The sequence below is a fragment of the Phocoena phocoena genome, chromosome 9, assembly GCF_963924675.1.
Source record: "Phocoena phocoena chromosome 9, mPhoPho1.1, whole genome shotgun sequence".
NCBI lineage: Eukaryota > Metazoa > Chordata > Mammalia > Artiodactyla > Phocoenidae > Phocoena > Phocoena phocoena.
In genome coordinates, this window is record NC_089227.1 from 73,699,393 (window position 1) to 73,727,033 (window position 27,641).

At 42.7% G+C, this 27,641-nt stretch overlaps 1 protein-coding gene across 1 annotated transcript in view; it reads right to left on the bottom strand.

Moving 5' to 3' along the window:
* Positions 1-27,641, bottom strand: part of WNT2 (Wnt family member 2) — a 45,147-nt gene that overhangs the window by 15,571 nt on the left and 1,935 nt on the right. The window contains exons 2-4 of the mRNA XM_065883747.1: positions 26,867-27,093; positions 21,259-21,536; positions 3,545-3,809 (exon numbers count right to left, since the gene is read on the bottom strand). Coding sequence (XP_065739819.1) covers positions 3,545-3,809; positions 21,259-21,536; positions 26,867-27,093 — 770 coding nt within the window. The remainder of the gene's footprint in view (positions 1-3,544; positions 3,810-21,258; positions 21,537-26,866; positions 27,094-27,641) is intronic.

A 27,641-nucleotide genomic window follows, 5' to 3' on the forward strand; every position in this document is an offset into this window, starting at 1 on the left:
ACTAGCAAGACTGAAGTCTGCCAATTCCAAATACCTATTACTTGACAATATTCAACCTGCTCACCATCACTGCTTTTCCAAGTGCTGACAAGGAGAAGGTGCCCGGTCAGCTGAATATTAAACGTGCATGATATATTTTTATCAAAAGAGCAAGATAAAATAACTGCAACACAGCAGAGTGGGTAGTTTGAGGTGTAATCTAGGGACAAGTTAATATCGATTTTAATAGAGCAAGTGAACATATATATATATATATATATATGTTATTTGATTTAAATTTTACTGCAAACTTCTGACTTATCTTAGAGCCTGGATACCTCTGATGGTAACCCACCTTGAACATGTTCCATTTACCAGAAAACAGGCCCTTTCTGATGTCGTGTGATCCTAGTGAGGGGAGAGACTCCCTCAGTGATGTCCTGACTCGTTAACTGTGAGTGCTCCTTTAACATACACCAGAGGATGTTAGCACTGACCCAAACAAGGGCACAGAGCCCGGAGAAGGAACGCCACTGAATTGGGCTCAGGGATCTCCCCTTCTCACAGGTCTCAGACTCTGTCACATCTCCCTGCCTCTAAAGTCAGAAGTTATGAGCTACTCCAGGAAGATTCCGAACCACGCACTCTGACTGACTTGCTAGACTGCATACTACAGAAATTTCCAGTAGAAAGTGGCCGGGAGAAAGCCTCACCTTTACACAGACCAGCACGAGGCCCTTGGCAGCTATGCGGGTTGAAGGAGGCTGTCTCGGGGGAAATCTGCATCTCATACGTGTGCTATTTGTATGTGTTGTTTGTCCAAATATGAACAATGAAAAAACTACTGTCAGCAATCCAAACTTTTCTCTACATGATATCAAACGCCCTGAATCATATTTTCACTAAAAGAATCATCTCATGGTCAACAGAATTCAAAAGAAATATTGCGAGTTTTCATGGATGACTCTGGCATTTTTCTAGGCAGAAAAATAAAGGCATCAAGTGCAGTCCAGACAAGTTATGACTAACCTAGGAATCTTAGTGGAAATCTGACCTAAAACAATGGAACTGGCTACTTAAAAAATAGTAAGGTGGCTCCTGGTTAGTCAACACCAACCCAGAACCCAATTCACATCTTTTTAAATCAGAGAAGCTAAAATAAGCCTAAAATAGAGCAGAAATAAATTAGGAGAGGGGGTAAATTATATAGCCTCCCTCCGAAAGCCCGCACCTGCAGCAGTGTGCCCAGTGGCTGGTGCACTGGGAGGCAGAGTAAAATGGTTACAAGCGTGCGGAGACTCGGGCTCAAGTCCCTACTCTGCCTCATGCCCATCAAGAGTCTTTGGGCAAAATCCGTAGCCTGCCTGTCAGAGCCTCAGTTGCCCCTCCCATGAAGTGGGATAATAACATACCCACCTGACTCAGTGAGAGAATGTAGATCAAGCCCTAACACGTGGCAGGTGCTGTAGATGTGTCTGCTATTTTAGGATCGAGAGACAGAAGTGTGTTCTGATACAGGCATAGAAAAAGCAAAGTGTGTGGGAATAACTTAGCATCCTGAAGACGCAGCAGGGTCTGCGTCTCCTTTGTGGGGAAGAGAAAGTAAGGTCTTTATTTCAGTGACTATCTATGAAGCAGTTAAGTGTTCATCAAGCATAGCCATTTGCTTCACTGTGCAAACTGCTTCAATCCAAAAAACCAGAAAAGATGTCCCGAGGAAGCAGGTCTTCTTATGTTTAAAATGAGGTTTCTGCTTCACCAGGCCTTTCACATAATACATGCCCTGGGAGAAAGGTAAGGACAGGTTGCAGTGTTAGGGTTAGGAGCACAGGCTGTGGGGTCAGACAGCTGGACATCCGTACCCTCCAAGACCAGTGAGATCTTGAGCTGGTCATTCACTTTTCTCATCTGTTCAATAGGGATGATGATATCCACGGTGCTTATCTGATCTCAAAAAATAAGATGTGAATTTGGTTCTTGGTTGGGGTTGATCAACCAGGAGCTGCCACCCTCTTCTTAGTCGTCTTTTTTTTTTCAGTAATCAGTTCCAGTGCACTGATGTCATAGGGAGGCTCTAAGGATTAAATGAGACCATGTGTGCAATGGTCTTAGCCCAGTACCTGGCACACAGGAGTCAGTACATAGTTCCTAAGATGATCCTGATGTCATCAGCCCCCTGCCCGTCTGAGGAGCCTGAGGTTAAGCAACTAGTTAATGGCAGAGAGGGACCCAGACCTCTGGGACCCTACTGTACCAACGCACAGGTTTCTTGGGGATTCGGCGAAACTTTGGCCTGACAGGTAGGATGACTTGTTAGAGGTCGCAAAGCATGTGAGGAATGCAGCAGGGCACAGCATCTGGCCCTTTCGCTCAGCAGTTATTAATCCAGACGCTGCATGTACAAACTTGCTCCAGTGCTGCAAAGAACCAGCTCATCAAACCATGAAGGAAATCCAACCACTCGGGGACAAAGAAGAGGCTTTGGACTTCTTGTGACATTCCCTGGTAATCATGCCTCTTGGTCAGACCTGTGATAGGAGCTGCTGACGTCTGCACTGTTTTACTGTTTCCTTTGCAATTACTTTGGAATGAAAAACAAACTCAGAATTTGAATTCTAGGATGTTTTTCCTGGTAATGAATTCCCTTGCTTTCTACTAAGTCTGAAAAGTTGGCTTCAGCCAAGTTGGCTGTGGGCTCTCCATCACCTCCTCTCCACTGAGACTTGTACTCAGTGGAGAGTACAAGTACTTGTATTTTGTACCAGAGTCTTTGCGTGGACTGTGCTAAGCAAGGAGTTCAGTGCTGACTGGGAGGGGCAAGAGGTGGAGGAAAGCACGCGTATAAAACCCACAGGTGGCAACAGCTGTGCTAAGGCTGACGGAGCTGCTCTTTGAGTGAGTTCAGGACAGAAAAGGTGCCGTCGTCAAGGGAAGGGTGTGGCTTTAATAAACGAACTGCCTCTTATGCAGCCCTCTTCCACTGCTCACCGACAGCTGAGCCAGTGGGGATGAATTCTTGCTTTCAAGTATTTGGCAACTTTCTGAGCATTGTGGAAAGAGCAAGGGAGTGTGAAGTATGGAGGATTTCAGAACAGGCTAACTGTAAATCCCTGGGACCCTCTCCACAGTGACAGAGGTGGGATTTAAAGGGGCAGCAGATACACCGCGAAGCTGTCTTCCTCTCAGCCTCGGGATCACAGGAAAGATGCTGTGTTTCTATACATATGGGCATTAACCCACTAATTAGAGTTCTGTCCAGGCTGAAGAATTTTGCTAATCTGCATACTTTGACTTTTTGCCGTGTGCATGCTTGTTGGGTTCCCATTCCTCCAGAATCTGCACATTATCTACCGGTTTCTCCAGGTGCTTAGGAGAGCTCTCTGTGCACTTTAAATATGAATTATAAAGAACCTGAGCTTTGAACCTGCAGGCAGCAGACTGCGCTTATAAGATTGGCAGGCGGAAAATACAGAACTTCGCACTTAAATTTTAGCTCTGCATTTAAATTGCAGAGTGCTGATTGTTGGAATAATTAGGTGCTGTGAATAAAGTGTTTTGAACTTACCTGCATCCCGGTCCCGGATACAGTAGTCTGGAGAATTCTCAAAATACACGAGGTCATTTTTCGTTGGCTTTTTAAACCTCTTGTTAGCCACAGTGAAACCAGTGCCATCCTGGTTCATGACAACTTGGATGGCTCCGTTGTACTTCCTCCAGAGATAATCGCCCGTTTTTCTGAAGTCGGCCATGGCCAGCCAGCAGGTCCTCAAGGTACATGAGCCGCTCACGCCATGACACTTGCACTCCTGTTTCAAGAACCGCTTTACAGCCTATAGGAGAAGACGGGCAAGTTCAGTGGAGGCGGACTCCAGCACGTACATGTGAAGGATATGAAAAAGAATGTATATATATGTATAACTGAATCACTTTGCTGTACAGCAGAAATTAACACAACGTTGCAAGTCAACTATACTTCAATCAAATAAATTTTTTTAAAAAGGGGAAAAAAAGAAGTGACCAAAGACCCAGGATCCTGGGGCTCAGGACTGGGAGATGTTGGGGTCATTTGCTGATCTCTTCAGCCATACCACACTGCAGCAGGTGGCGGGGGGCAGTGCCTGACTGCGAACGAGCTTCCCTAGGGGGATAACAAAAGCCCCACTAATTTGAATTTACTGGGGTGTGGGGCCAGCTTGAAGAATGAGGGAATGAATTAGAGTATTTTCTAAAAATATATAGCTTTACTATCAATATATTGGAAATGTATACTATTACTCAAATGAACAAAGTAATCGCTAAGCCCGTTTTCTTTCAATAGAACAATAATAGTGATTGTTCCTATTTCTGAGGTGCTTTCCATGTTCTGGGCATTGTGATAATGCTTTCTGAACTCTCCTGATGACCCTGTTCTCAACAATCCTGTGCTACAGTATTTATTTTGCAGTGATTGAGGAGCAAGACTTACAGAGGATAAACACTTGTCCAAGGTGACACAGCTGGTACAGGACAGAGTCAGGGTACACTGGAAAGTCAGTTGGTGACCCTCAGGGTGACATTAAATTTGGGAGATTATCACTCAACTTCACCCAAGTTATTCAGCTTAGCAGGCAGGGCTGGGCTCGCTCTGTTGTTTCGTAGAGAGGAAGCAGAGGCAAGTGGGATGATTAGGGGCTCCCTCATCAGATACCAAAAGCACAGTGACACTCAGAAAGGCAGTGGGAGAGACGGGCCTTGGAGATCTCAAGTCTGAGCCTTTGATTCTCAGCTCAGTCATGGAGCAGAGGAGGAGAAACCTGCCTTTTGAGCATCCCCATCCTCTCCATTTGCATGTCCAAGACAGAGGGTATCTAGGGTGGGGGGCATAGGCAGAAGGGGAATGAAACCCCTTGATGACATTATTCAAGGTGGCGCTAGGAGCAAAATTCTTAGGGTAACGCATTGAGAGACCTATTTCTAAGAACTTGGAGGTGGTAGTTGGAACCTTGCTCAGCCCACTCCCTGAGGTTCTGATATAATTGGTCTAGGTATGAGTGGCTCCAAAATGCAGCCCAGGTGGAGCTCCCTGCAGCACCCTAGCTCACCCTCCACCCCACTCCACAGAAACCAATGTTCCAGGCTGCCTCTCCCTCCCCGGAGCCTCACCCCAGGTAACTCTACCCTGGTGTTTCCTCTTCCACAGACTCAGTTTCTGAACAAGGCTATAGTATCAACGGGACTACGTGTGCAGAAATGTTCATCACTCCAGAAGGTCAGGCCCACAAAAGCGTTCTAGAAGGAGCCGAGACAGCATGGTGGCTCCACAGTTGTACATTCACTCATCCCCTTCCCAGCTCGGGCCTTGGCACCCCAGGTTTCCTGCTTTGCCCCCCATGGAGGACTGTGTCCTGTTACATTTGAAATCTGTCCTCTTCAGGATGAGCCGGCTTTGGAGTGAAGGACAGAGAAGGAAGCAGGAGAAATGGCGTCAGTTTGGTCTCCCAGGTCCCAGGGATCTGGGCATCTTTAAAGGATTTCTTAGAATGAGCTCCTTTTCTGGAACTACACTCCCCATATGGCCCCCACCCTGCCCCCCTATCTTTATATTCCAGGTGTTTGGTATGAGGCTCACCGGGTGACTTGGACAGCAGGCCTCTGCCAGAGAAACACCCTTAGGAGGGCCGTCTTGGCTCCCCCAGTCTGCCCCATTTGGGTCACCTGTCTGGGAGCCCTCTATCCTAAGATCTAGATGGAGCCACGCAGAACTCACTCCATGCCAAGTGCTCATTCTTCAAAGCTTATTCCTTTAAAAGCTGGGTTATATACTCATAAGTAATACTCCTAGATTTAAAAATAACAGGAAATATTACTTCCCTTTCTTTGTAATACTAGGTTTCCAGGTTGCAGATTTCGAACTTGGTAACTGAAGGGTTTGCATATTAATTTAAAATATGCAAATGGAAGGGCTTACATATTATTTGATTAACTGAAGGGTTTGCATATTACTCTAAAATACACCTTGTGAGCCCTTATAAATACGCACAGCCGTGGCAGTCGTACACCCTGTTGATCATCATCGTCATTCACTGTTGAGTGGCAGCAGCCACTTCCCTCTTCCTTGCTAACTTCTGTTCAGGTGTTGGGCAGCCAACGTGCTTCAGAAGTGGCCCGACTTCTCTCTGACCCGGAGCAGCCCAAATCAATAATACTAATTGCCACTGACGTTTTTCGGCAGAGGGCATGTAATGATTCAATTTGGGCCAATATGATGTTAGGAATAGTCTGTTGGGAGGCTTGTAAGAAAGGTTTCTTCACTCTTTAAAAGGGGAGAAAGTCCTTTTCTCTGTCTCTGGATGCAGCTTTCTGCAGCAGCCTCCTTAGGACATGAGGCAGCCAATGCAGGACAAGCAACAAGCTGCAGATGGCAGTCTGGAAGGATAGGAAGAACTGGGTTCTGGAGGGTGTTGCTGAACTGCCTGAATGAACCCACTGTGGCCCTGCCCTGCCTCCAGACTTCTCGGTATCCAAGATATTAAGTTTTCCTCATTATTTAGTGTCCCCGGGGTCTGTTACTTATAAGCGAAAGTATTTCCACTGGAACCATGGTCAGTTCTTTTTTTGTTTTTTTTCTTTAACATCTTTATTGGAGTATAATTGCTTTACAATGGTGTGTTAGTTTCTGCTTTATAACAAAGTGAATCAGCTATATGTATACATATATCCCCATATCCCCTCCCTCTTGCGTCTCCCTCCCACCCTCCCTCTCCCACCCCTCTAGGGGGACACAAAACACTAAACTGATCTCCCTGTGCCATACAGCTACTTCCCACTAGCTATCTATTTTACATCTGGCAGTGTATATATGTCCCTGCCACTCTCTCACGTCGCCCCAGCTTACCCTTCCCCCTTCCCGTGTCCTCAAGTCCATTCCCTACGTCTTTATTCCTGTCCTGCCCCTAGGTTCTTCAGAACCATTTTGTTTGTTTGTTTTAGATTCCATATATATGTATTAGCATACAGTATTTGTTTTTCTCTTTCTGACTTACTTCACTCTGTACGACAGACTCTAGGTCAGTTCTTGCTTGTGGATTAATCACGGGCTTGACAATTAACCAAGGGGGAAAGTGAGACACCTTCTCTGGAACTGGGTTTGCTTGCCTCTCCAGGCCCCATTCCTAACACACAGTCTGAGAAGTGCTCAGTCACACCTGGGTGCTACCTCCACCTCTTCTATGTCCCAGGTTTGCAGACTTGAAATTCAAACCCTTAACCTCGAAGAGGGCAATACCCCACTCCATCAGCGAGGCAGAGGGAAGGGACTTAGACAGTAGTTGAGGTAAGAGTAAGAAATGGGATGGAGAAGCTCACGATAAGTTCGCCTAGTCTGGAAGAATTCCAATATTCAAATGTTGTAATAACGTTATAATAATACGCACCACATAGTGAGTACTGCACTATGTGCCAGGCTCCGCCCATTATCTTACTTAATTACAATGATTAGGCAAAGCGGATTGTTTTTCCCACGAAACCCGGGATCAGTGAGGAGAGTAAAATTCCCCAGTCACCCGGCTAGACAGAGGCAGACTAGGATGTGAATCAGATATGTCTCACTCCCAGATCCATGCTCTTTCTAAAAACACATTTAAAATCTTCATATAAATTACACTGTGTTTTTCTCAACTTTTGAATTGTGCATACTCTGCTTCCCTCTATCCTTTTGAATAAATCAAGAATTAAATGAATAATATTAGAGACCTATTATAATGGGGCAGAAAAGAAGTAGAGAGAGATATGGGGAGGAATTACATTGCATCTTCCAAACTAATTGTCATCAAAAATCTATGAAACAGGCCATTCACAGGAGAAATACAAAGTACCAACAAAGAGACAAAAAGATGTTCAACTTCACTAGTAATCAGAGAAATGCAAACTGAAGCAATGTAACACCTTTTTTTTCTTTGCCTAGCAGGTTAGCAAATAGTAAAAAGATTGATAATTTGATAATACTTGGTGTTGGTAAGAGTATGGAAAGGAGATGCTATAACAAACTGTTGGTGAGAATGTACGGTATCCTCTGACCTTGCGATTACACTCTGGAAATATCTGCACAAGTTTTGAAGGATGCTTAATAAGGATGTGCTTAATAAAGGAATACGATGTGGTCTTCGATTAATGATGTAGATCATTCTTACAATATAAAAGGATGTCAGATGAAAAGGAAAATGCAGAACAGTATACGTGGTATGATCCACTTTTTTGTTGTTTTTTTTTTTGCGGTACGCGGGCCTCTCACTGTTGCGGCCTCTCCCGTTGCGGAGCACAGGCTCCGGACGCGCAGGCTCAGCGGCCATGGCTCACAGGCCCAGCCGCTCCCCGGCATGTGGGATCTTCCCGGACCGGAGCACGAACCCGCGTCCCCTACATCGGCAGGCGGACTCTCAACCACTGCGCCACCAGGGAAGCCCTGATCCCCTTTTTAAAGGCCTGCGTATGTGTGCATACACAGAGAAGAAGGAAGGGAAAGAATGTTCATTTATAATCTGGCTGCCGTTTGAGAGGCTGCTTGATCTGGAAAGAGTTAAAAAAACAAAAAAAACCCCCCAGGAATTTGGGGATTGTTCTCTGGCACCTAGAGAGAGCCGAGCAGTGGTTCTCCTTCTGGATACACATTAAAATCACCTGGGGACCCTTTCGGTCACAGAGACCCTGGCCTCTCCCGGAGCTGAATATACCAGAACCTGCCCTGGGGGTGGGGCCTAGACTTGATGGTACTTCCGGTCTCAGGTGCTTCTAATACGCAGCCAGGCTGAGAATCAAGTACACACCTGGGAAAGCAGCGGAGGAGGAAAGGAGCCCGCGCACCACGGCCAGAGTCCGGGGCCCACGGAGGGCCGGAGCAGGTGAGAAATTCTCGTGGAGGGGTCGGTCTTAGGACTTAGGTCCTAGGAACTGGGATATCTCATGACTGAATTAGAAGTTGTGTCCTACCCTATGTCTCCAAAATGTTCTGACTTCCAGGGAAAATTTCCCACAAGCAGCAGTTTGCGCTAGTGCTGCTTTGGAGGGCACGAAAGATGGCGACCAGTGGAGTAGAAGCCAAGCGCTCTCAGAGAGACAGGTTGCAGTGGAGGGTCGTGCCCAGAGGGACGCTCCCCCGGGGTCTCGGGAAGCGCTGGCTGAGGGAATGGTGGGCTTCCCCCGCAGGCCGCTGATGGAGCGGCTGCAGACCTTTTATTTGCACCTTAAAGGAAATGAGCGAACGAAGCTGTCGGGGGTGGTGGGGGGTACCTGGAGACATACATCCCAGGCGTTGCCAGTCTGGGGCTTTTTTGTGTTTGTTTTAATTATTACTTTCAAATTTTAAAATTAAAGAACTATGTGAGCATGATTTGAAAAAATCAAGTAGTCCAGAAAAGACAGTGAAAAGCAATAGCCCTGTGCTGTACCCTCTCCTCTTATCTCCCCGCCCGGTCCACACGGCACAACCCCAGAGCGGTCACTTTTAATGCATTCTGCCCTTGTGGTGGTTCCCCAAATGTCTATACGACCAGTTCTGTGCTAGCTGACCGCCAGCTTTGTGAGAAACAGAAAGACATCCCATCCTCCAGATACTATACGGACATCCACCAGAAAATTCTCTTCATAACTAAACAAATCTACAGTGACAGTGCAGTGAATGGAGCCCTCTGGACAGGGGCGCCACGCACTGCTGGCGCAGCTGAGTCCGGCAGCTCTGCTAGTCACTCTGTTTACGTATGGGTCAACATTAGATAGCTCCTGATAGACTTCTTGTGGGGGGTGAGAACTTAATTCACACCTCATTTCCCTCACCCAGCTCCCAACATGGTTCTGTAACGGTTCTGATGAGCGCTCTGACTTCAAGGAGCACCCTTACCCCTCTTCTAGTTCCAAAAGTTACTGGTGCTTTTTCTTAGGAGATGAGGATATTTGTAGCCCTTCCTTCCTCCTCCCCTTCTTCCCAGTCTCTGTCAGCAGGGCCTGTCCTTTTCTTTCTTTTTTTAAGGATTACTAATAGATTTTGCTGTTTTTACTTTTTGTTTTGAAATGATTTCAAACTTACAGAAATGTTGCAAGAATAGTACAATGAACTCTTCACTCAGATTTGCCAATTACTAAATATTTTGTCCTATTTGGTTTGTCATTTTCCACACACACACACACACGCACAGAGAGAAAATAGTCTAGATACATAAATTTCTTATGTTTGAGAGTACATTGTAGACATGGCATCTCTTAACCCTGAAATACCACAATACTATTATCAAAATCAGGAAATTTAACATCTTTGGTACAATACTATAATCTACATACCTTCTTCAAATTTTGCCAGTTGTCCCAATAATGTCTGCTCCCTCCATCCCCCCGCAGCTCCCCCCCCCCCCCCCCCCCCCCCCCGCAGCTTGCTCCTCCTCATTCTCATCCTTCCTCTCCTCCTCCTCCTTCTCCTTCTTCTAAGAGCTCTTGTTTTCTCTGGTCCAGGATCACATGTTGCACTTAGTTATCATGTCTCTTATAGTCTGGAACAGCTCCTCAGCCTTTCTTTGTCTTTCATGACATTGATTTTATTCATTCATTCATTTATTAAGTACAAGGCTTGTCCTTTTGTGGTGACAAAGATGAGAGCATTAAAGTTCTGTAACAATAGTTAAGTCTCTCATGGTATGTCTAGATGTTGAATCTAAAAACTCAGAACAGTAAAGATGGATGTCAAACAGTTAACTGCATAACCAAGGACTGCATTTTATAATCTCTGATCCAATAGCATTGCCTCTGTGCTGAAGAAGAATGTTGCTGGAGTGAAGTTTGGCTTTTTCTCACTTTACTTGCTACCAAGTGTGTTTACTGCAACCTAATGTCTTCCACTCTCAGGCTCATTCCACCTGTTCCATTACTTCCCCTCGTTTCCTGCGGGTTCCGTGGTCCTGCATCTTCTCAGTCCCATCTGGACACAGCTGGGATCATGCCCTCCTAGGTGGACACTCTGCTCTGCCAGATGCCATGTTTTCTCTTTTTTTGGTTCATTCCTTCTCTTCGCTGCAGCCCCTTCTTGAGTAACTCCTTCAAGGCACATGGGCGATGCATTTTCTGAATCTTGTGTGTTAAGATGTCTTTATTCAGCCTTCACACTTGGCTAATAGTTTGGCTGGTTATAAAATTCTGGGTTGACAATAATTTTCCCTCAAAACTGAAGTTATTGCTCCACAGGCTTTGGCCTCTAGTGTTACAGATGGGAAGTCTGATGTCTGGCTGATTCTCTGGCAACTGATTATTGTTTTCATTTCACTTTCCCACCCCCACCCCCCACATGAAAGGTTCTAGAAACCTTCCCTTATCCTTGGTGTTCTGAAATATCACAATGATATATTTAGGATTTTTAAAAAAAATTAGTCCTGCTCAGCCCTCAGTGGGCCCTTTCGATCTAGAAACTTCAGCGCTGAGAATTTTCTCTTAATATTCCACCCCCTGCCCCTCCACACACACTTTTTTAGTCTCTTTACGGCATTCTAATTAGTCAAGTTGCTGAACCTTCTGACTCAATCCTCCATGTCTCATATTTTCTCTTTTATAGTTTTAATACTTTCTTCCTGGCTTCTTGAGGAATAAATTCCATTAGACTAACGCTCCTGGCTCTCTCCATTCCCTTACTCATTTCTCCCCAGGGTAGGACAACTGACTTATCCAACTGGTGAGTTTAGAAGAAGGAGCAGGGCTTGTGTGCCTGGGTTCCTTCTCTTTGGGCATCTGCCAGCCTGTGGAGCAGATGAGTTATGAGTTATGATCAGCTCCTGCCCTTCAGCAAGAGGGCTCCCTGCAGGGCCCCGGTGCGCAGCCTGGGATGGGGTGAGTAAGTCTGCCCAGCTCCCGGTGGAGTCGAAGCTTCAAAACTGCACCCTCCAGTGCAGCCTTCTTTTCAGTACTGCAACAGACGCTGTTATTCCTTCTGTCTACCTCCCTTGTTCATTTTTTAGTTGGTTTCAAACTCAAGTGGGAAAGAGAGGTGATGTTTATGGTTCTCCATTTGTCCTTTGGGCTTTTTGTTTTACTTTCTGGGAGATTTCTTTGGCTTTCTCTTCCAAGTTCTCTCTTGTTCTCTAATTGTCACTTTTTCAAAGCATCCATTCTTGTTGTTCATGGATGTTAATATCTGCTTGGATCTTCTTGGCTTTTAAAAATTTTTCTTCTCATCCCTGCCTGACTTACTGCTTGTTTGTTTGTTTGCTTTCTTTTATGCTTCTGAATTTAATCAAATATATGGTAATTCTTGGACAGTCTCTTCATATTTAAGAGTGAAGTCATAACAAAGTATTTGGGTACTCTCGTTATATGGTGGGGCTTGTGGACCAGAGGTTGGCTTTCTAGTGAGTAGGTAGGACACTGGCTGTTCTGGAGGCTCTAACTGCAGAAAGCCCAGAAGGTTCGACACTAGACTTCCAGGAGTTCTGCTTGGGGGTGAAGGGGAGGGGATGGGGTTCTTTATGCCACCAATGGGTTTTTCAGTTAATCCCAATTTTCAGCCCTATGCTTCTCTCCAGTGCTCATTTGTATCTGAAATTTTCTCAGGGTATCTTAGTTTCCACATTCCTCATCTGCTTTTGTTTTTCACCCCCCTCATCTGCTTTTATTCTTCTAGGCTGAGACTTCTCCATCCTGCTTTATGTTACGATTTCTTCATTCCCTTTCCACTTTCCAGAAATTTGTTGAGTTCTCTCATTTCTTTGACTCTTCTCTTTATTGTTGATTTAAGCCACTTTTATTCCATTACTATAATTTTAATGAGGTCTGAGGGAGGAAGGAAGAGGTGAAATTGTATATGTTCTGTCCACAGCCTTGAGTCCGACTGCACTTTGAAATGTTCTGGAAGGAGACAAGGATTGTGAGGGGAGGAAGTGTTCTCATTTTATGAGACACACTTCTGCACTGCTCAGTTTGTTACTTTTGTTTGTGTGAGTATTGTTTTTATAACAGAAAGAACTCGAAAAAGAATCGATTACAGTGACTTGCTGTCTCTCTCCAATGTGTGATGCTGAAAGCTTCTTCCAGAAACAGGCCTCAGCCCATGACACATTTAGGTCCCGTTTCCCACTTTATCTCGAATCTTTTCTAAAGGGTCTCTGGTACCACTTCCTTCTTTGATTCTTGATGCGGACTGCTGTCAAGGTTCCATTTTCAACCTACTTCTTAGGCCCCTCTTTGTAAATTCTCACAGCCCTCCTGGCTTTTTCTATCCCCCAGGCGCCCAGTGCAATTCCTCATCAACCACTTCCCCTCACTATTTGCTTAACCCCACCAGTGTTTACTCTGTGGCATCTCATCACTAAACCTTTGCTCACTTGACATGACTACTTTTATTTTTTTATTTTTTAAATTATTTATTTTTGGCGGTGTCGGGTCTTTGTTGCTGCGCACAGGCTTTCTCTAGTTGTGGCGAGAGAGAGCTACTCTTCCTTGCAGTATATGCGGGCTTCTCATTGCAGTGGCTTCTCTTGTGGAGCACGGGCTCTAGAGTGTAGGCTCAGTAGTTGTGGCGCACGGGCTTAGTTGCTCCGCGGCATGTTGGATCTTTCCAGACCAGGTGTTGAACCCGGGTTCCCTGCATTGGCAGACGGATTCTTAACCACTGTGCCACCAGGGAAGTCCACTACTTTTAAAAAGATGAATAAATGTGACTGCTAAGGACAGGAGTACTCTTTTGGCATTTAGCCTCATAGAAACCATTTTTAGTTTAATATATAACTTTTCTCAATAAAAAATCTTCAGTAAGCTCATCGTTCTGTCAGTGCTAAAATCTCAGTAGATTTTTGATGGCCCTTAAATCTTTGATTTTGAGCACTTTAAGCCTTCAGGTCTGCAGAGGCTATTTTCTACTCTTAGAATTTAAGAAACTTATTAATATTCTATACCACAGAAACAAAAGTCTGTTTTTAAAACAAAGGGGGGGGCATGGAAGAAGGAAATACATGCATTGTGCAAGCTAGAACAATTCTATTTTATATTTATCCCAACTAAAGCTCAGAGCATAATAACAGGGCATAGCATTCATTAGGATCTTACCATATGTTAAGCCATGCTGAGCACTTGATTTAAGCACTTTTATTTAATCCACACAAGCATATAAGGCATGTACTATTTTCATCCCCGTTTTACAGACGAGGATATTGAGATACCTAGACCCTGAGGACCTTGCCCTAAGTCTCACAGGCAATGTAACTGAGGCAGGATGTACCCCAAGCCTGTCTGACACCAGGTTGACACCTTAACTCACTCTGCCAGCCTTTCTCATGAACTCCTGGGGGGTTCATGGTCTCTGGTTTCAGTGGATGGGTTCTACAAAAGTTTTTACATGTAGTGTTTGCACATCAAATTAGTCCACAAAGAATTATTTTGACAGTTTTAATAAGACAAACTTCTCCCAAGGAGAGTGAAATTTTAGTCTCTTAACTCAGGCTTTTTGGAGACGGAGCCCAAGGAACGCCAGGGTGTCTTTATAAGACTTCTTTGCAGATCATGAGAATTTTTTTTGTAAGTACCTGCATTTTGCTAAGTTTATGACCCCTGTGTCCTGCTATACTGATTCTCTCCCTATCAGAAAAAGGGCAATCCACCTAGGATACCATGTGAAATCTATGCAAACTTAACTACTGACCTTGCTTTAGAAATCCTGCTTAGAATTTATTTTAGGTCTTTATATGCTATGTTTCAACTAAAGTATTTAGTTTAACTTGAGCATTTGAAGAAGTGTTAGTACTTCACTTTTTAGTTGGGTGTATGCCACAAAGCAACTACCATATTTCTGGTCCTATATCAGTTTTCCTGAGGGAAACACACATTAAAAACATATTATTTAATTTTCAGATGCTGGCTTAAAGCCAAGTACATTTATTAACAATTAAATCCCTTTGACAGGTCCACATCTCTAATAAGAGTTACTGAAAACCAGACCAACATATCTTTCAAACATACATGCTCTGGAACTAGGAAAATAAGGAACATTTATTAGCAAACTGTGCAGTTGATTTGCTTATGCAATCATTTATTAACTTAAATAAGACATTGTGATTTCTTGAGCACTGTTATTGTTTAAAAACAGTGACTGTGGGTGGGCTTAGCTAGGAAATATAAGGTGTGGAACTTATTTGTGGAATTCAAGAACATTACTGTTGACTAACCATATATATAATAATTTTTATTGACTAATGAGGCCAGTCTAAAAAAACATTTTCTATGAATAATAGAACTTTACCTGGAACTGTAATAATTTTGTTAACAGTTTTCTCTGCCTTGGGACTTTAACTCTGGTTAGTTTTTGATTCATACATGGTAAAACATTGACAGTATCAAAAACATTCTATCTTTGGGTCCAACAAGAGAGAGGTGAGGCTGGCAGAACTAATCTAATTTTTCAGAATGCATTTAATTTTATGAACAGAGAAGGCCAGTCAGAACATAAATCTGTACTAAGTGAAAGTTGTGCTTTGAAAAGATGCTCAACATTATTGAAAGGAAGATGAGGATATACAGGAGGTTAAAGCTGTCTGGCTCTATAATTCAGTTCAGTTTTATCACTTTCTTTTCTGTTGATATTCCTTACTTTTCGAGAGTGATTTCTTTTTCATCACACCCAGGTCTCTCGGTTCAGACCCGTTATGTATTATTTACCTTAAGTGGCATCATAGGATCTATTCTTGGAAGTCTTTATTAGGCCCAAGATTTACTTGCCTGTAAGGCTATGCTTACATCTTGTACAATATCCATTTGTGTTGACTTTGGAGGTATTTCCTGTAGTCAGAACTTGGAAGTATCTGCTTTGTGCTGGCGCCTCAGTGGGCCGAGCTCAGGGGCAGGCCTGGCGCTCCACAGCACTGACCTTGAGGGGTGCTGGATTGGGCAGAGCACAGAACTAGAAACTCTGGATCCTTTGCCCTCCAAACTTCTCACATATAAAATACAGGATGGGCTTCCCTGGTGGCGCAGTGGTTGAGAGTCCGCCTGCCGATGCAGGGGACACAGGTTCGTGCCCCGGTCTGGGAAGATCCCACATGCCGCGGAGCGGCTGGGCCCGTGAGCCGTGGCTGCTGAGCCTGCGCGTCCGGAGACTGTGCTCCGCAGCGGGAGAGGCCACAACAGTGAGAGGCCCGCGTGCTGCGCAAAAAAAAAATACAGGATATCTAAATATATATAAATGTAAAATACAGGAGGCTAAGTTAAGTTTGAATTTCAGCTAGGAAATAAATTCAACTTGTTTCCTAATTCCGGCCACCCTATTATATAGACTTTAGTCTCTTCATATGGAAAATATGGATAGTAATGATACCTACCTCCTAGGCTTGCTTAAAACCTGGTGCTTATGTGTATATATTTTATTTTCTGTAGCAATCCTTGTTAGGTAACTTGTCCAAGGTCATGCTCAAGTATTAGAACCAGTGTCCAGAGCCCCAGCCTCCATGTTGCCTCAGTCAACATTATGTCAATAGCTAAGAACGCCTAATGAGCCAATAACAATGTAAACACTATGTTAAAAATATAAATAGCAACACAGTTGCCATATGCTAATTTTTTATTACTATCCATCAGGAAGCTTACTGTCTGTATCAGTCCTTATATGTATAGGTAAGGCTGAAAATAAAATTCAGGGAGGTAGAAATTTCTCATAAGTTTCCTAGTGAGTCTATTTTTTAAAGTCATTCATTCAAACCTATTACAGAAGATTTGAACTTTGAAATCTGTCATTCTTTTAAAGTGGACTCTAGAGAAATTAACAGTACATAAAACTGGAACTTAAGTATTTAACATCTCCTGCATTGTTCAATACCTTCCCATTGCTTCACAGCAGCACCCAAATATCTCAGCATGGCATTTGAGGCTCTCCAGATCTGGCCGAGACTCAAATTTGCAGCCTCAGCTCCTATTAATTCTCAGTCATGAGCTCTACCCTAGTACCCTTGTCATTCTTCAACTTTGATGTTCTTTCTACTCTCGTATCTTTCTTTGTCTGGAGTCCCTTCATCCTGGAAAGCATTTTCCCTATCTCAGCCATAGGAGACCTTTATCTCCAGCTTCAACACCCAGCTCTTTTATGACACAACCTTTCTCTCCTCAACTAACTGGCCCTTTGGGTGACTTTTATATTATACCGTCTAGCATAGAGCTTGCCTCACAACTGTATTTCACTTGTCTCCCTGATTAAAATTTAGTTTCTTGGGCTTCCCTGGGGGTGCAGTGGTTGAGAGTCTGCCTGCCGATGCAGGGGACGTGGGTTCGTGCCCCGGTCCGGGAAGATCCCACATGCCGCGGAGCGGCTAGGCCCGTGAGCCATGGCCGCTGAGCCTGCGCGTCCGGAGCCTGTGCTCCGCAGCGGAAGAGGCCACAACAGTGAGAGACCCGCGTACTGCAAAAAAAAAGTTTCTTGTGGTCAGGATTTTATCTTATTCTTTTCTACCTATGACAGTACCAGAAACAGTGCTTTTCCCAAATTTAGTCCCGTAGCACATAGGAACAGTGCCCTAGAACTTGCAGTGCCTTGAGTTGAAATTTTGGAAATCCACCAAATAAGCTTTGGGCATGTTCATGGTGACTAGAAGTTATGTTTTTGGTATTTAAACAAGGTTTTGCCTTTTATTAAGAAATAATACATATTCAGTTTAGGAAACTTGTAAAATTAAAGACACACACAAAGAGGAAAAAATTATCACCAGTAAACTACCTTCCAAGGACTGCTTGCTGCTGCTGCTGTTTTTGTTTTGTTTTTTTCAGTACAGAAATGCTGTGTGTTTATCTTTCTCAGAAATTCTCAACAGAGACAACATGGAAAGGTAGATAAGGACAAAAAGATGAAAGCAATGGGTTTGAGCCCCCAAGCCCAGCACTTCACGATTGTATGACCCTATGCGTTAGTCACTTGATCCCTCTGAGGCCCAGTTTCGTCATCTGAAAAATAGAAATACTAATACTGTTTTTTATTCCAATAGGGGTTTTTTAGAAGATCAAATTACAAAGGATTTTGACGGTCTTTTGTACATTAGCTAATGCCGTATGCCTATTTTTTCTTAGTATGTTAGACTGTACCGAAGATGAGTCTATGGGTACGTGGAGAGATCAGATTGAATCCTAAGTACTAGCTCAAACTGGATTTGTGCCTGATTCTGTACCCTGAGTTACAGATAACCTTCACGTCACTGAAGGGGGACGGGGGGACTAGCTTTTACTGAGCACCTACTTACTACTTGCCAGGTTCTGTGCTATTCACTTTACTCTTGTCTTTCCATAGCACTACAATCCCCTTTACATCTGAAAGAGCCTGAATTCAGTGATCTAAGCCACCGGTATTGCAGGGTTAAAACGAAGGTAGGTCTCGCTTCACATCCCTTGTTCCATCTTCACTATGGTAAGAAATACTTTTGGGAAAAGTATTTTTATGGAATTCCTCTTATTCTTATTATGTAAATGTCTTGATTGAAGGGCAGTATTTGACTGGGTACATAGAATATTTTGAGTTAGATTCTCTTAGGAAAGGTAAAAGAAGTTGTGATCATTTCATGTAGACGGAGTGGAAGAGTGGACTAATTTAAAGCTGTTTTCAAGATCCTTAAAGGAAACAAATGGTGACTATCAACCAAGTAACTTTCACCTGAAATTTACCTTAACCTATCTTAAAATATAATTTAGAAGTTTTCATAGCATGGCTTCTTTAGATCTAAAAAGAACTGCTAAGAGAAGCTATGGACTATCTTTTTCGATAAAATGTTTGTTTTGAACAAGGTAGATTTATCTTTTCAAGACTTATTAATAGTCCTATTTGGAGGCAGAAAACTAGACTTAAGATGAGTTCCAAGAAAACATGAAGGAAAGAAGCGTCATTGCAAATTCTGTTGAAGCTGTGATTAAAATAAAGTGATATAACAGCATAGAAGATCTAAAATGATATTACAGTACAGAGACACATGAGGGTGCTCTAACCAGCTGCTATAATAAAAGAATTAAACTGCTCAAATATTAGGGGAAAGTTAAGGCCTGTTGTGAATGGCAATGTTGAATTCTGATTTGTAGTGTTGGCTAAGCAGAACAATCTTGGAATAGATGGCTTTTCTTTTCAAATGTATTGGTCCTGCCCCTTGCTCCCCACCCCACCCCATCCCCCCATTTTAAACAGTAGAAGGTGTTCGTAGTGGACAATTTTGGAAATACTGAAAAGCACAAAGAAGAAAAAAAAGATGAACTGATGCGGCTCTCAGCCTTGGAGGCTGGGGTTTTCTAGAGCTAGGCCAGTCGGAGGCTTAGCTCAGGAGGCCTGCCTTCAGACTCAAGCCCAGCCTGTTCTCATTTTGATTCCACAGACCTTCTGCTGGTAGGAAGGGGGAGTAGAGACTGGGAGTCTAATGACCGCAAGAAGAGAATTAGAGACGCATGTTTATCTCAATACATTTACTCTCATTAAAGTTCATATTCACTGACATCATGCATCTCCTTGAAAAAGTCTGCCCACCCACCATTAATTAAAGCCACATTTTAAAAAGTCAGTGTGTGCACTTTTATTCCAATCAAAAGTAGCCTCCTAAGTTTTGCAGAGTAGGCAGGAGAATATCTGAGGCCTGACAGCTGTTCACCTCTACACAGTGAGGAATCATGTAATTTACGTTCAAAATCATGTTTATTCAGAGCCTACAATATAATAGCTAAGATCTATTGTCTTGAAGAGTAGAAACATTCAATATCTGATGATCTATTAAGCAAAACTAACATTTATTTTGATGAGTCAACGTTATTTTGGATGCAGTGTATGACCATATGCTCTTATCCGTACAAAGAGTCTGAGAGATCCAACTGTATACTGTGTTCGAATAATTAAGCAGCATTCTCCTGTCAAGGACGCCACACTTTATAACCTACACACATGGTATCAATGTCAAAACAGAGGTCAATGTAAATCTTTCCTTATCTAAACCATTGCACAAACAGTAATTACCACAGTTGTAGGATTGCACAACCGTAGTCTATATTCTTGGCAGTAGTCACTATAAGTTCATACATTTGTGAAAATTAGGAATGCTGATTTTCCAAGTTCAAGAAAGGTACTCTTTGTAAACGGCTCAGGTCACACTCATCTTATTCCATGTGCTAAGCAAGACTTCTTTCCTTCCAAATTCCTTTAAATGAGATCTGTTCCCTCTGTGAGCCTAGTAGAAGGGTTTTCATCCAAACAGATCTGCATTCTTTTCTATCCTTTTTTCCTATTAAAGCCCCCCTGGGGACTTTTCAATTTTATGCTGATCTTTCTTTATATATTAATGTCAAGCACATATTTATTTTGTGTTGAGAAAAGACAAATTATAGTTATCTCTTCTCATTGGCAGTTAGATTATTTTAGAATGGTTCTGACTGAATGTTTGATTAGCCAACCAGTTTATGCTTCTTACACAAAGGCCTAATGTGCAGCATTCAGATTCTCTAGTTATTCTGGTCAAGCCACCATGCCCAAAGACATGGCTCATCAGTGGATCTGAACACTGGCATTGAAATGGTTTAATCCTAGGCCAAACCACCCCGGGGCTGGGAGTTGAAACCTGAATTCTAGTCCTGGCTTTTCTTCGGATTCTCCATGTGACCTTGAGCACTGGAGGGTCTATTTTCCTCATCTAACAAATGGGAGTTAGGGAATGAATATTGACTAGGTACCCACAGCCCAAGAGCTTAGTCAGGACTAGAGGTTAAGGGGCCAGTGTGCCTCTCTGGGGCACGTCTTCCCCTAGTCCACTTACTCATCCAGTACCAGAAACCCCTTAAAAGCCCAAGGTGGGGCTTTTAAGAGTGAAAGCAGCTTCTGGTTCTGAAAAGAGCTTCCCTGAATCTAGAAGAAGCCAACAAGCCATGCCTGGTGAGTTGCTTTCATGATAAGTTTGAGAGAAGATGTTCTGGGACTTGATACCCCTTAGATACAAGCATTCAGTGTCCTACTGGTATGTGGGATGCAGCCCTATCCTCAACCACAGATGCTATCTTCTGACTATATGATACAGTATCCAGAGAGACCATAGGCACCCGACTGTACCCAACGCCAAAAGCAGTGGTGGACTCCTTGAGCTTAGCTGTGGGAGGGAAGGTAGAGTGCAGGTGGGGATATTTCAACCCGGTTGGTGGTATTCTTTAGAACAAACAGCTCTGGGCTGGGGGACAGTGGGAAGTTGTGATGATAGCATTTTAGCACTCTAGGAAGGCTTAAGATAAGCTTGCCTTAAGTGATTTATAAGGCCATGCAGTCTACAAAACGAGCGCTGTTGCAGTCCATACCTTCCTGCCGGCTCTGTTGTTGTGAAGATTCATCAGGGCTCTGGCATCCTTTCCTTTCCTTTCCTTGGCGTCCACAAAGGCTCGGGCAAACTTGATCCCATAGTCAATGTTATCACTGCAGCCACCCCAGTCGAAAGTGCCCTTGCTGTCCTTGGCGGTTCCCTTCTTCTTTGGGTCACAGGAACAGGATTTTAATTCTCCTTGGCTACAGGCCCTGGTGATGGCAAATACAACTCCAGCTGAGGAGATGGCGTAAACAAAGGCAGATTCCCGGCTACCTGTAACAAAAATGCTTTTCTTAAAAGTAGTCTGGCATTGCTCGTTCTGAATAACTTTTACACGATGGCTGTTTAATACTTGTTCTGCCTCTGACATACTTTGCCGCTAGACAAAGTATCCTTGAAGAATTCTTTCCTAGAGCCAAGGCTGGCTGTTGAATATGAATCGTCGCGCTTAATACAAGCTTTTATCAGTTTGGATAACTGTAGGACAACTATCCTTAAAGTAAATAGAGTGTAAAAGAAAATGCAGCAAAAGCCTGCCCTGCCCAGTTCCTGGCTTTGTATTAGTCTCATACATGTTCTTGCTTTAACCTAGAATCCCACATGTCCCAGAAGAGAGGAGCAGGACATCTCTAGACCTTGGTTTCCTCCTCTGCAGCATACAGTCTGAATTCTACAATTCTATCATTCCATAACATATCTGGGTATTCGTGCTACTACAGCTCTCACTGGAAAAACCTTCCAGACCTCCAGGCATTATTGAGGACACTTGTATGTGTGTAAATGATTGCTGCTGAAATACTGAATTCGAAGTAATCTAGGGGTTGAGGTGGGAAGACAGTTCACAGCAGTAACCAGCACCTCTGGTTAACCCTGGAGAGCTTCGGCTTGGCATCAGCTTTCACAAGTAACGGCGAGATTATTGAAGGCAATATGCAATATCCTTGAGTTACATACTACGTCTAGCTATTAAGGTGAATTTGCTTTCTTCTGGAACACCTGCACTAATCACTGGTATTGGGTAAAAGACAGCGAAAAGCTTTTCTTTGGTTTTTTTCTGGAAGGAAACAAATTTACCGCCTATAATTAGACCTGGGCGAGAACCCTTTGGGGTGCTTTCTTAGAATTGTTCTTTATTAGAGCACAGGCTACGTTCACTTCCAGGCTGAAGGGTACATATTTCAGTGTGATAACTACATTAAATTATTTTAATAATCTGTAGTAACTCATAACACGGTGTTGTGGTATAGTGACAGATATAAGGCTCTTAAGGGTCTGTGTGCACCTCATTTTTCAAGTGGAGCTGTACTTCACTGTTATTAGCATGGCTTTTTACTAATGGTTGCTGCAGCAAATATATTCACCATCAAAATAGAAGCCGAACAAGCTAATGCCAGTGCAAGGCAGCAAATGGAGAGCCATGTGGTGATTCACTATGTCAAGACGAGTGTGACTTTTTGAACCACACAGCTGGGAGAATAAACCACCTTTTCGCGTCAAAGCCCTGCTTGTTTCCGTTTGTCATTCAGTGCTAAAATTTATTATACATCCCTTGCAATATTTGCTCTGCTAGTCTCATTATTAAAAATCAGGAAAATGTATCTATACCATATTAAATGGCACTTGCCTCAGCCTTCAAAAAATATCTTCCCCGAAACCTCTAACCATCCGAAAAAAAAAAAGAATCAATCATGCCTTGAAGTTAGGTAAAATCAGTTATATGAATATTTGCCATAGGTAGCAGGTAGTGCTCTCCAGAGAGAAATGTGACGGTTGTGGGAACTGTTTTAGAATTCCAGATTATGTTATAAGGATCACAGATGATTTTCTAAGAGGAATTGACATGTTTTGTAAAAGATGGTGACTAATAGATGCAAATGTGGCTTAATCTCTGCTAGTGGCTTTCAGATAAATAAAATTTTTAGTTTACCCATTTTACCATGTAGGAAAATACCTTGTCCATAGTCATCCCATTGATCTGCTAAAGCCTGGTTTTGGATTTGGAGTTCAGTGCCCACATTTAGAGATATCATATGGGGGAAAATTCCTGAATGCATAATATATTTTGCACTAGTCTTATTTCTTAAGGAGAAAGAAGAGAAACTTTATGAGGTGATCTTTTAGGGGAAAGCTATGGAAGATGCAGATGATAGAATGTCTGTGACCAGACAGTATTTTGAAGGTTAGTAGAGGAATACATTGTCTAGGCACAGAATGCATCCTGGCCTAACTTGCAAACAACTACATTGACTTGTTGGCTGAAAGAAAGAAAAAAAAAAAAAATCACTTAAAAATCTGCTACATTTCAGAAATAATTTCCAAAGCAAAGCCATCACCTTTCTAAATATTTGTCATTTATTATTCAAACGCATTACTAAATAGCTAGATATTTATTTATTTATTTAAAGAAAAAATTAGCACATGGAATATCTTTTCATTTTACCTCCAGATGTTTTGGTATATCATGTAGATACGGCCTTAAGATGTTTTCAGTTAAGTGTCTTAGATGAATCACTAAAATGCTATGTGCAAAATAGTAGCACATTTCAAGAGTTGGCTTTGTAACAAAACAAATTTTGATCTTGGGCCTCTTCTTAGAAAAACTGGTTCTTTTTTTTTTTTTTTTTTTTTAAACTGGTTCTTTTTAAAGCCATTGCAATATGAAACAAAATCCAAATCTAAATGGTGATATTTAGACTTCCTGATGTGTTACTATTGAAGTTTCTCTAATTTTTGGTTTGAGATAAGTCAAGCAATGTTTACTAAGTGTATAGGTTGGGACAGGCAGCTGGGAAGGCAAAACACTAGAAGCTAGGCTTTCTGGAAAGTTATGGGTTGTTCAACTCTTTTTTTTTAAATGCTTGCCTTTTTTTTTTTTTTTTTTAACAAGGATGAAACCTAATCACTTTTTTATTTAAGGCTTATTCTAGAATTCTGAAAGTATATACAAATTCTTGCAGGATTATTTTTGAGTTTACTAGTTCTGTCTTTACATTTCTCTGACGTGTCTGGTAATAGTCGGTTGAATGAGCAAATTACGAAGGTTCCTAAAAGTCGGTCTGCCTTACTCTTGGTCTCTGAAGCAAAAGAGGCAGATGTTCTCCATTTCTCTATGACCACAGGATATGTTAGTAACTTTTATGTTCTCCTTATATGTGGTACTGCCCTTTGGCTTTCCTATTTATCTATGAGGACATTTAGGTTTCAGAAGGAGGAGTTCTTTACAACTCTAAGATGTGAATTTCCCTCCAAGCAATTAATTGTAAAACTCCTTGGATAGCTTCATTGGAATTTCGTGATTATTTCCAGGATAAGCTACCTTAGGCCAAATTCAGCCTTCCCATAACCAACACAAAATCATCACTGACAGTCACAGGAGTTTACGTAAATGTCCAGGAAGAAATCTGGCCTTCTGTGAAGATTGGAAAGAAACTGTGTAGCATGAGTGTTTTAAGTTTTGAGTACTTTGGCAAAGCATTCAGCTTCATCTGAAAGAAATCTGAAGGGAGTACAGTTATAATCTCTAATTTACCTGAAGGCTTAGCCTAAGTCAAACTTGTTCTGCTTTCTCTATTTATAACCTTTTCCCTCTCAGCCATTCTACAGCTCTGAAGAAACAAACATTGCCAAGATTAAGTTGAATGAATCTCCAGCTTTGGCATATACACTCTCTAGAATCAGTGGTCAAACTTGCTTCCTTTGATTTGTTATGGAAAGGTGTTTTTTTTTTTTCAAGATGGAGACATCTTAATGGATTTTCATAGACTCTATAGGTGATCATTTTATAAATGAGAAGTACACCTAATTTGTAATCATTGGAAAATGGTTGAGACCTTTGAAAAGGAAAAATCCTGATACATCTTTAACACCAAGAGCCTGTACCTAATATATGCAAAGATTTATGGTGCCAGATATTTGCAAACTCTCTTTGATAAGGTCCAGCACTTTAATTGATTCACTGGTGAGTTAATCTAGGTGAAGTCTTAAAATTCCATGTAGCTGAAATTTATTATTATCCTTTCAAAAATGTTGTGATGTCATATCAAAACTCCAAAAGGAATGCGGAAGAATATTCTTAAACCAGAGAATAAAATTGCAGAATATCACAGTAAATTAACTTTAGGGGTACACTAAGAGTGAGAGTACTATGCCCTTGGGGGATTTTAGAGACATTCGGTTATGCATTTGGCCTCATAAAACCCTAGGGCTGTGATGATTACCTGATAGAAACACCCTCTGTTAAGCATTACCAAGTGCACAGCCCGAATGATTTTCTTAGGATTGGGAGGGGGAGGTGGGCAAAAACAAGTGGAAAATTTCCTGTTTCTGGGGTTCGCACATAAACTGTTGTGTTTTCAGTAAGATTTCCCAGTAGCAAAGGGGATGTGCTACTTCTTGGAGAATGCTGCGAAGACCAGGTTAAGGGATGGGGGTGTTTTGAAAATAAGATCTGATTTTCAGTTAATTTTCTCTGATTGTGTACAAGTTAGTAAGCTACTTTCCACACTCAGAACTTTTAAGAAGTTTATTATGTAGTTAGATAATGTTCAATGTGCTTTCTAAAAAAAAAGAAAAGGAAGAAACCACAGGCGTACCCCATTTGATTGCACTTCACAGATATTGTTTTTTACAAACTGAAGCTTTGTGGCAACCTGCATTGTCAAATGATGGTTACCATTTTTTAGCAATAAAGTATTTTAAAATTAAGGTATGTACATTGTTTTTTCAACAGTTAATAGACTACAGCGTAGTATAAACATAACTTTTATATGCATTGGGAAACCAAAAAAATTTGTGTGACTTGCTTTATTGTGGTGATCTGGAACCAAACCTGCAATATATCCAAGGTCTACCTCTGAATTCATGGTTCCCACCCCTACCCTCCATAAATATCCTTCTGCTTAAAATGTACCTGGAGAATAGGCACTCACTACAAGTTCATGCATCCATTCATTCAACCATTCAATGAATGAGTGATGCCTACAACACACAAGGTACCAAGTAAGGTGCAGGGGAAGCAGATGAGTTCCTGCCTTACAGAATTTACAGTTTTACTGAAAAAAATGCTTAATTTAGAAACAGAGTGACCCGAAGCCGAGTAGCCGAATGGGACGTCAGAGGTGTTGAGCAGAGATTTGTCTCTGCTTCTTAATAACACTGACTTGTTATTGGAATAATGACCATCTATGGCCAATAAAAGACTTGGGCATTCTATCCCAATCTTCTGCTCATTTCCTTCTGGAAGTTTCAAGTCCCAGAAAGAAGCGTTAAAAAGTCAAAAGTGCTCTGTGGCTGCTGCGTCCTTTCTTCTAGAGACAAAATCTGAACCTGGGGGACAGGCAGGGTTGTGACTTGACGTGGATGGACAGAGCCAAGAATAAAAAAGACACCAGCCTGGGGCACTACATCCTCCTCCCAAACTTGAGACAGACAAGTTTCTTGATTTCTCGAGTCCTTGTCTGTAAAACGGGACAAATGGCACCCAACAGAACAAGCTTCTGACTGCATAGCATGCAAGACAAGATGAGCAGGGACTCTGAAGACCAAATAAGGGTGTGTGTATATGAGGGTAGAGCCCATAAGCTGCGTGAAGGCGGGAGACTTACTTCGAAGCAGGACCCTGCCGAAGAGGCTGTGATCCCTGTCCAGGGTGTTGCAGTTCCAGCGGTGCTGGCGGAACTGGTGCTGGCACTCTGCCGTCCACTCGGCCACGCCCAGGCCGATGGCACGCATCACATCCGGGTGTCGGTGGCACAGCTGCCGCTGGCGGCTCACCAGGCCTGGCACATTGTCACACATCACCCTGGAGGAGCCACCTGTAGCTCTCATGTACCTGAGAAGGACCAACACGGGGGAGAGCACAGAACAGCGAGGCCTCACATGGTGTTTCCGGGGAGAGGGAAGAGTTCAAAGCAGCATTGCAAATATGAATTCCTATCCTTTGGGGGATATTAGAAGGCAAAGGTTATTTAACTTTAGTTCACTGGAGAAGCGACACAGCAGGCATGGTGAGTGATCTGGTAGAAGCCACCCCAAAACGGAGTGCTGACTGTTTCTTGGATGTGAAGCCGAGGCCACCAGATGATGCTCTGGGCAGGGTGGGAGAGGCAAGGTCTGCAGTTGGGGAATGGGTTGAGGGGGGAAGGGGCAACATGTTTTTGGAAGACTTCTTCCAAGAAGACTGATCTCAGTACACAATGTGTCTGGACTTGGCTTTGGAGGAAGCCGACCTTTAGAAGCTCCTCACTGCCATTTATTTGATCTAATGTTTAAGTGTCTTAAACTGTCTGTAACTGTCTAATCAACACCTGCCGGTATCTGATGTTATCCTCTCTGCACAGGCATGCCATTCTTTTCCTGCTAAAGAATCTGTTAAATATT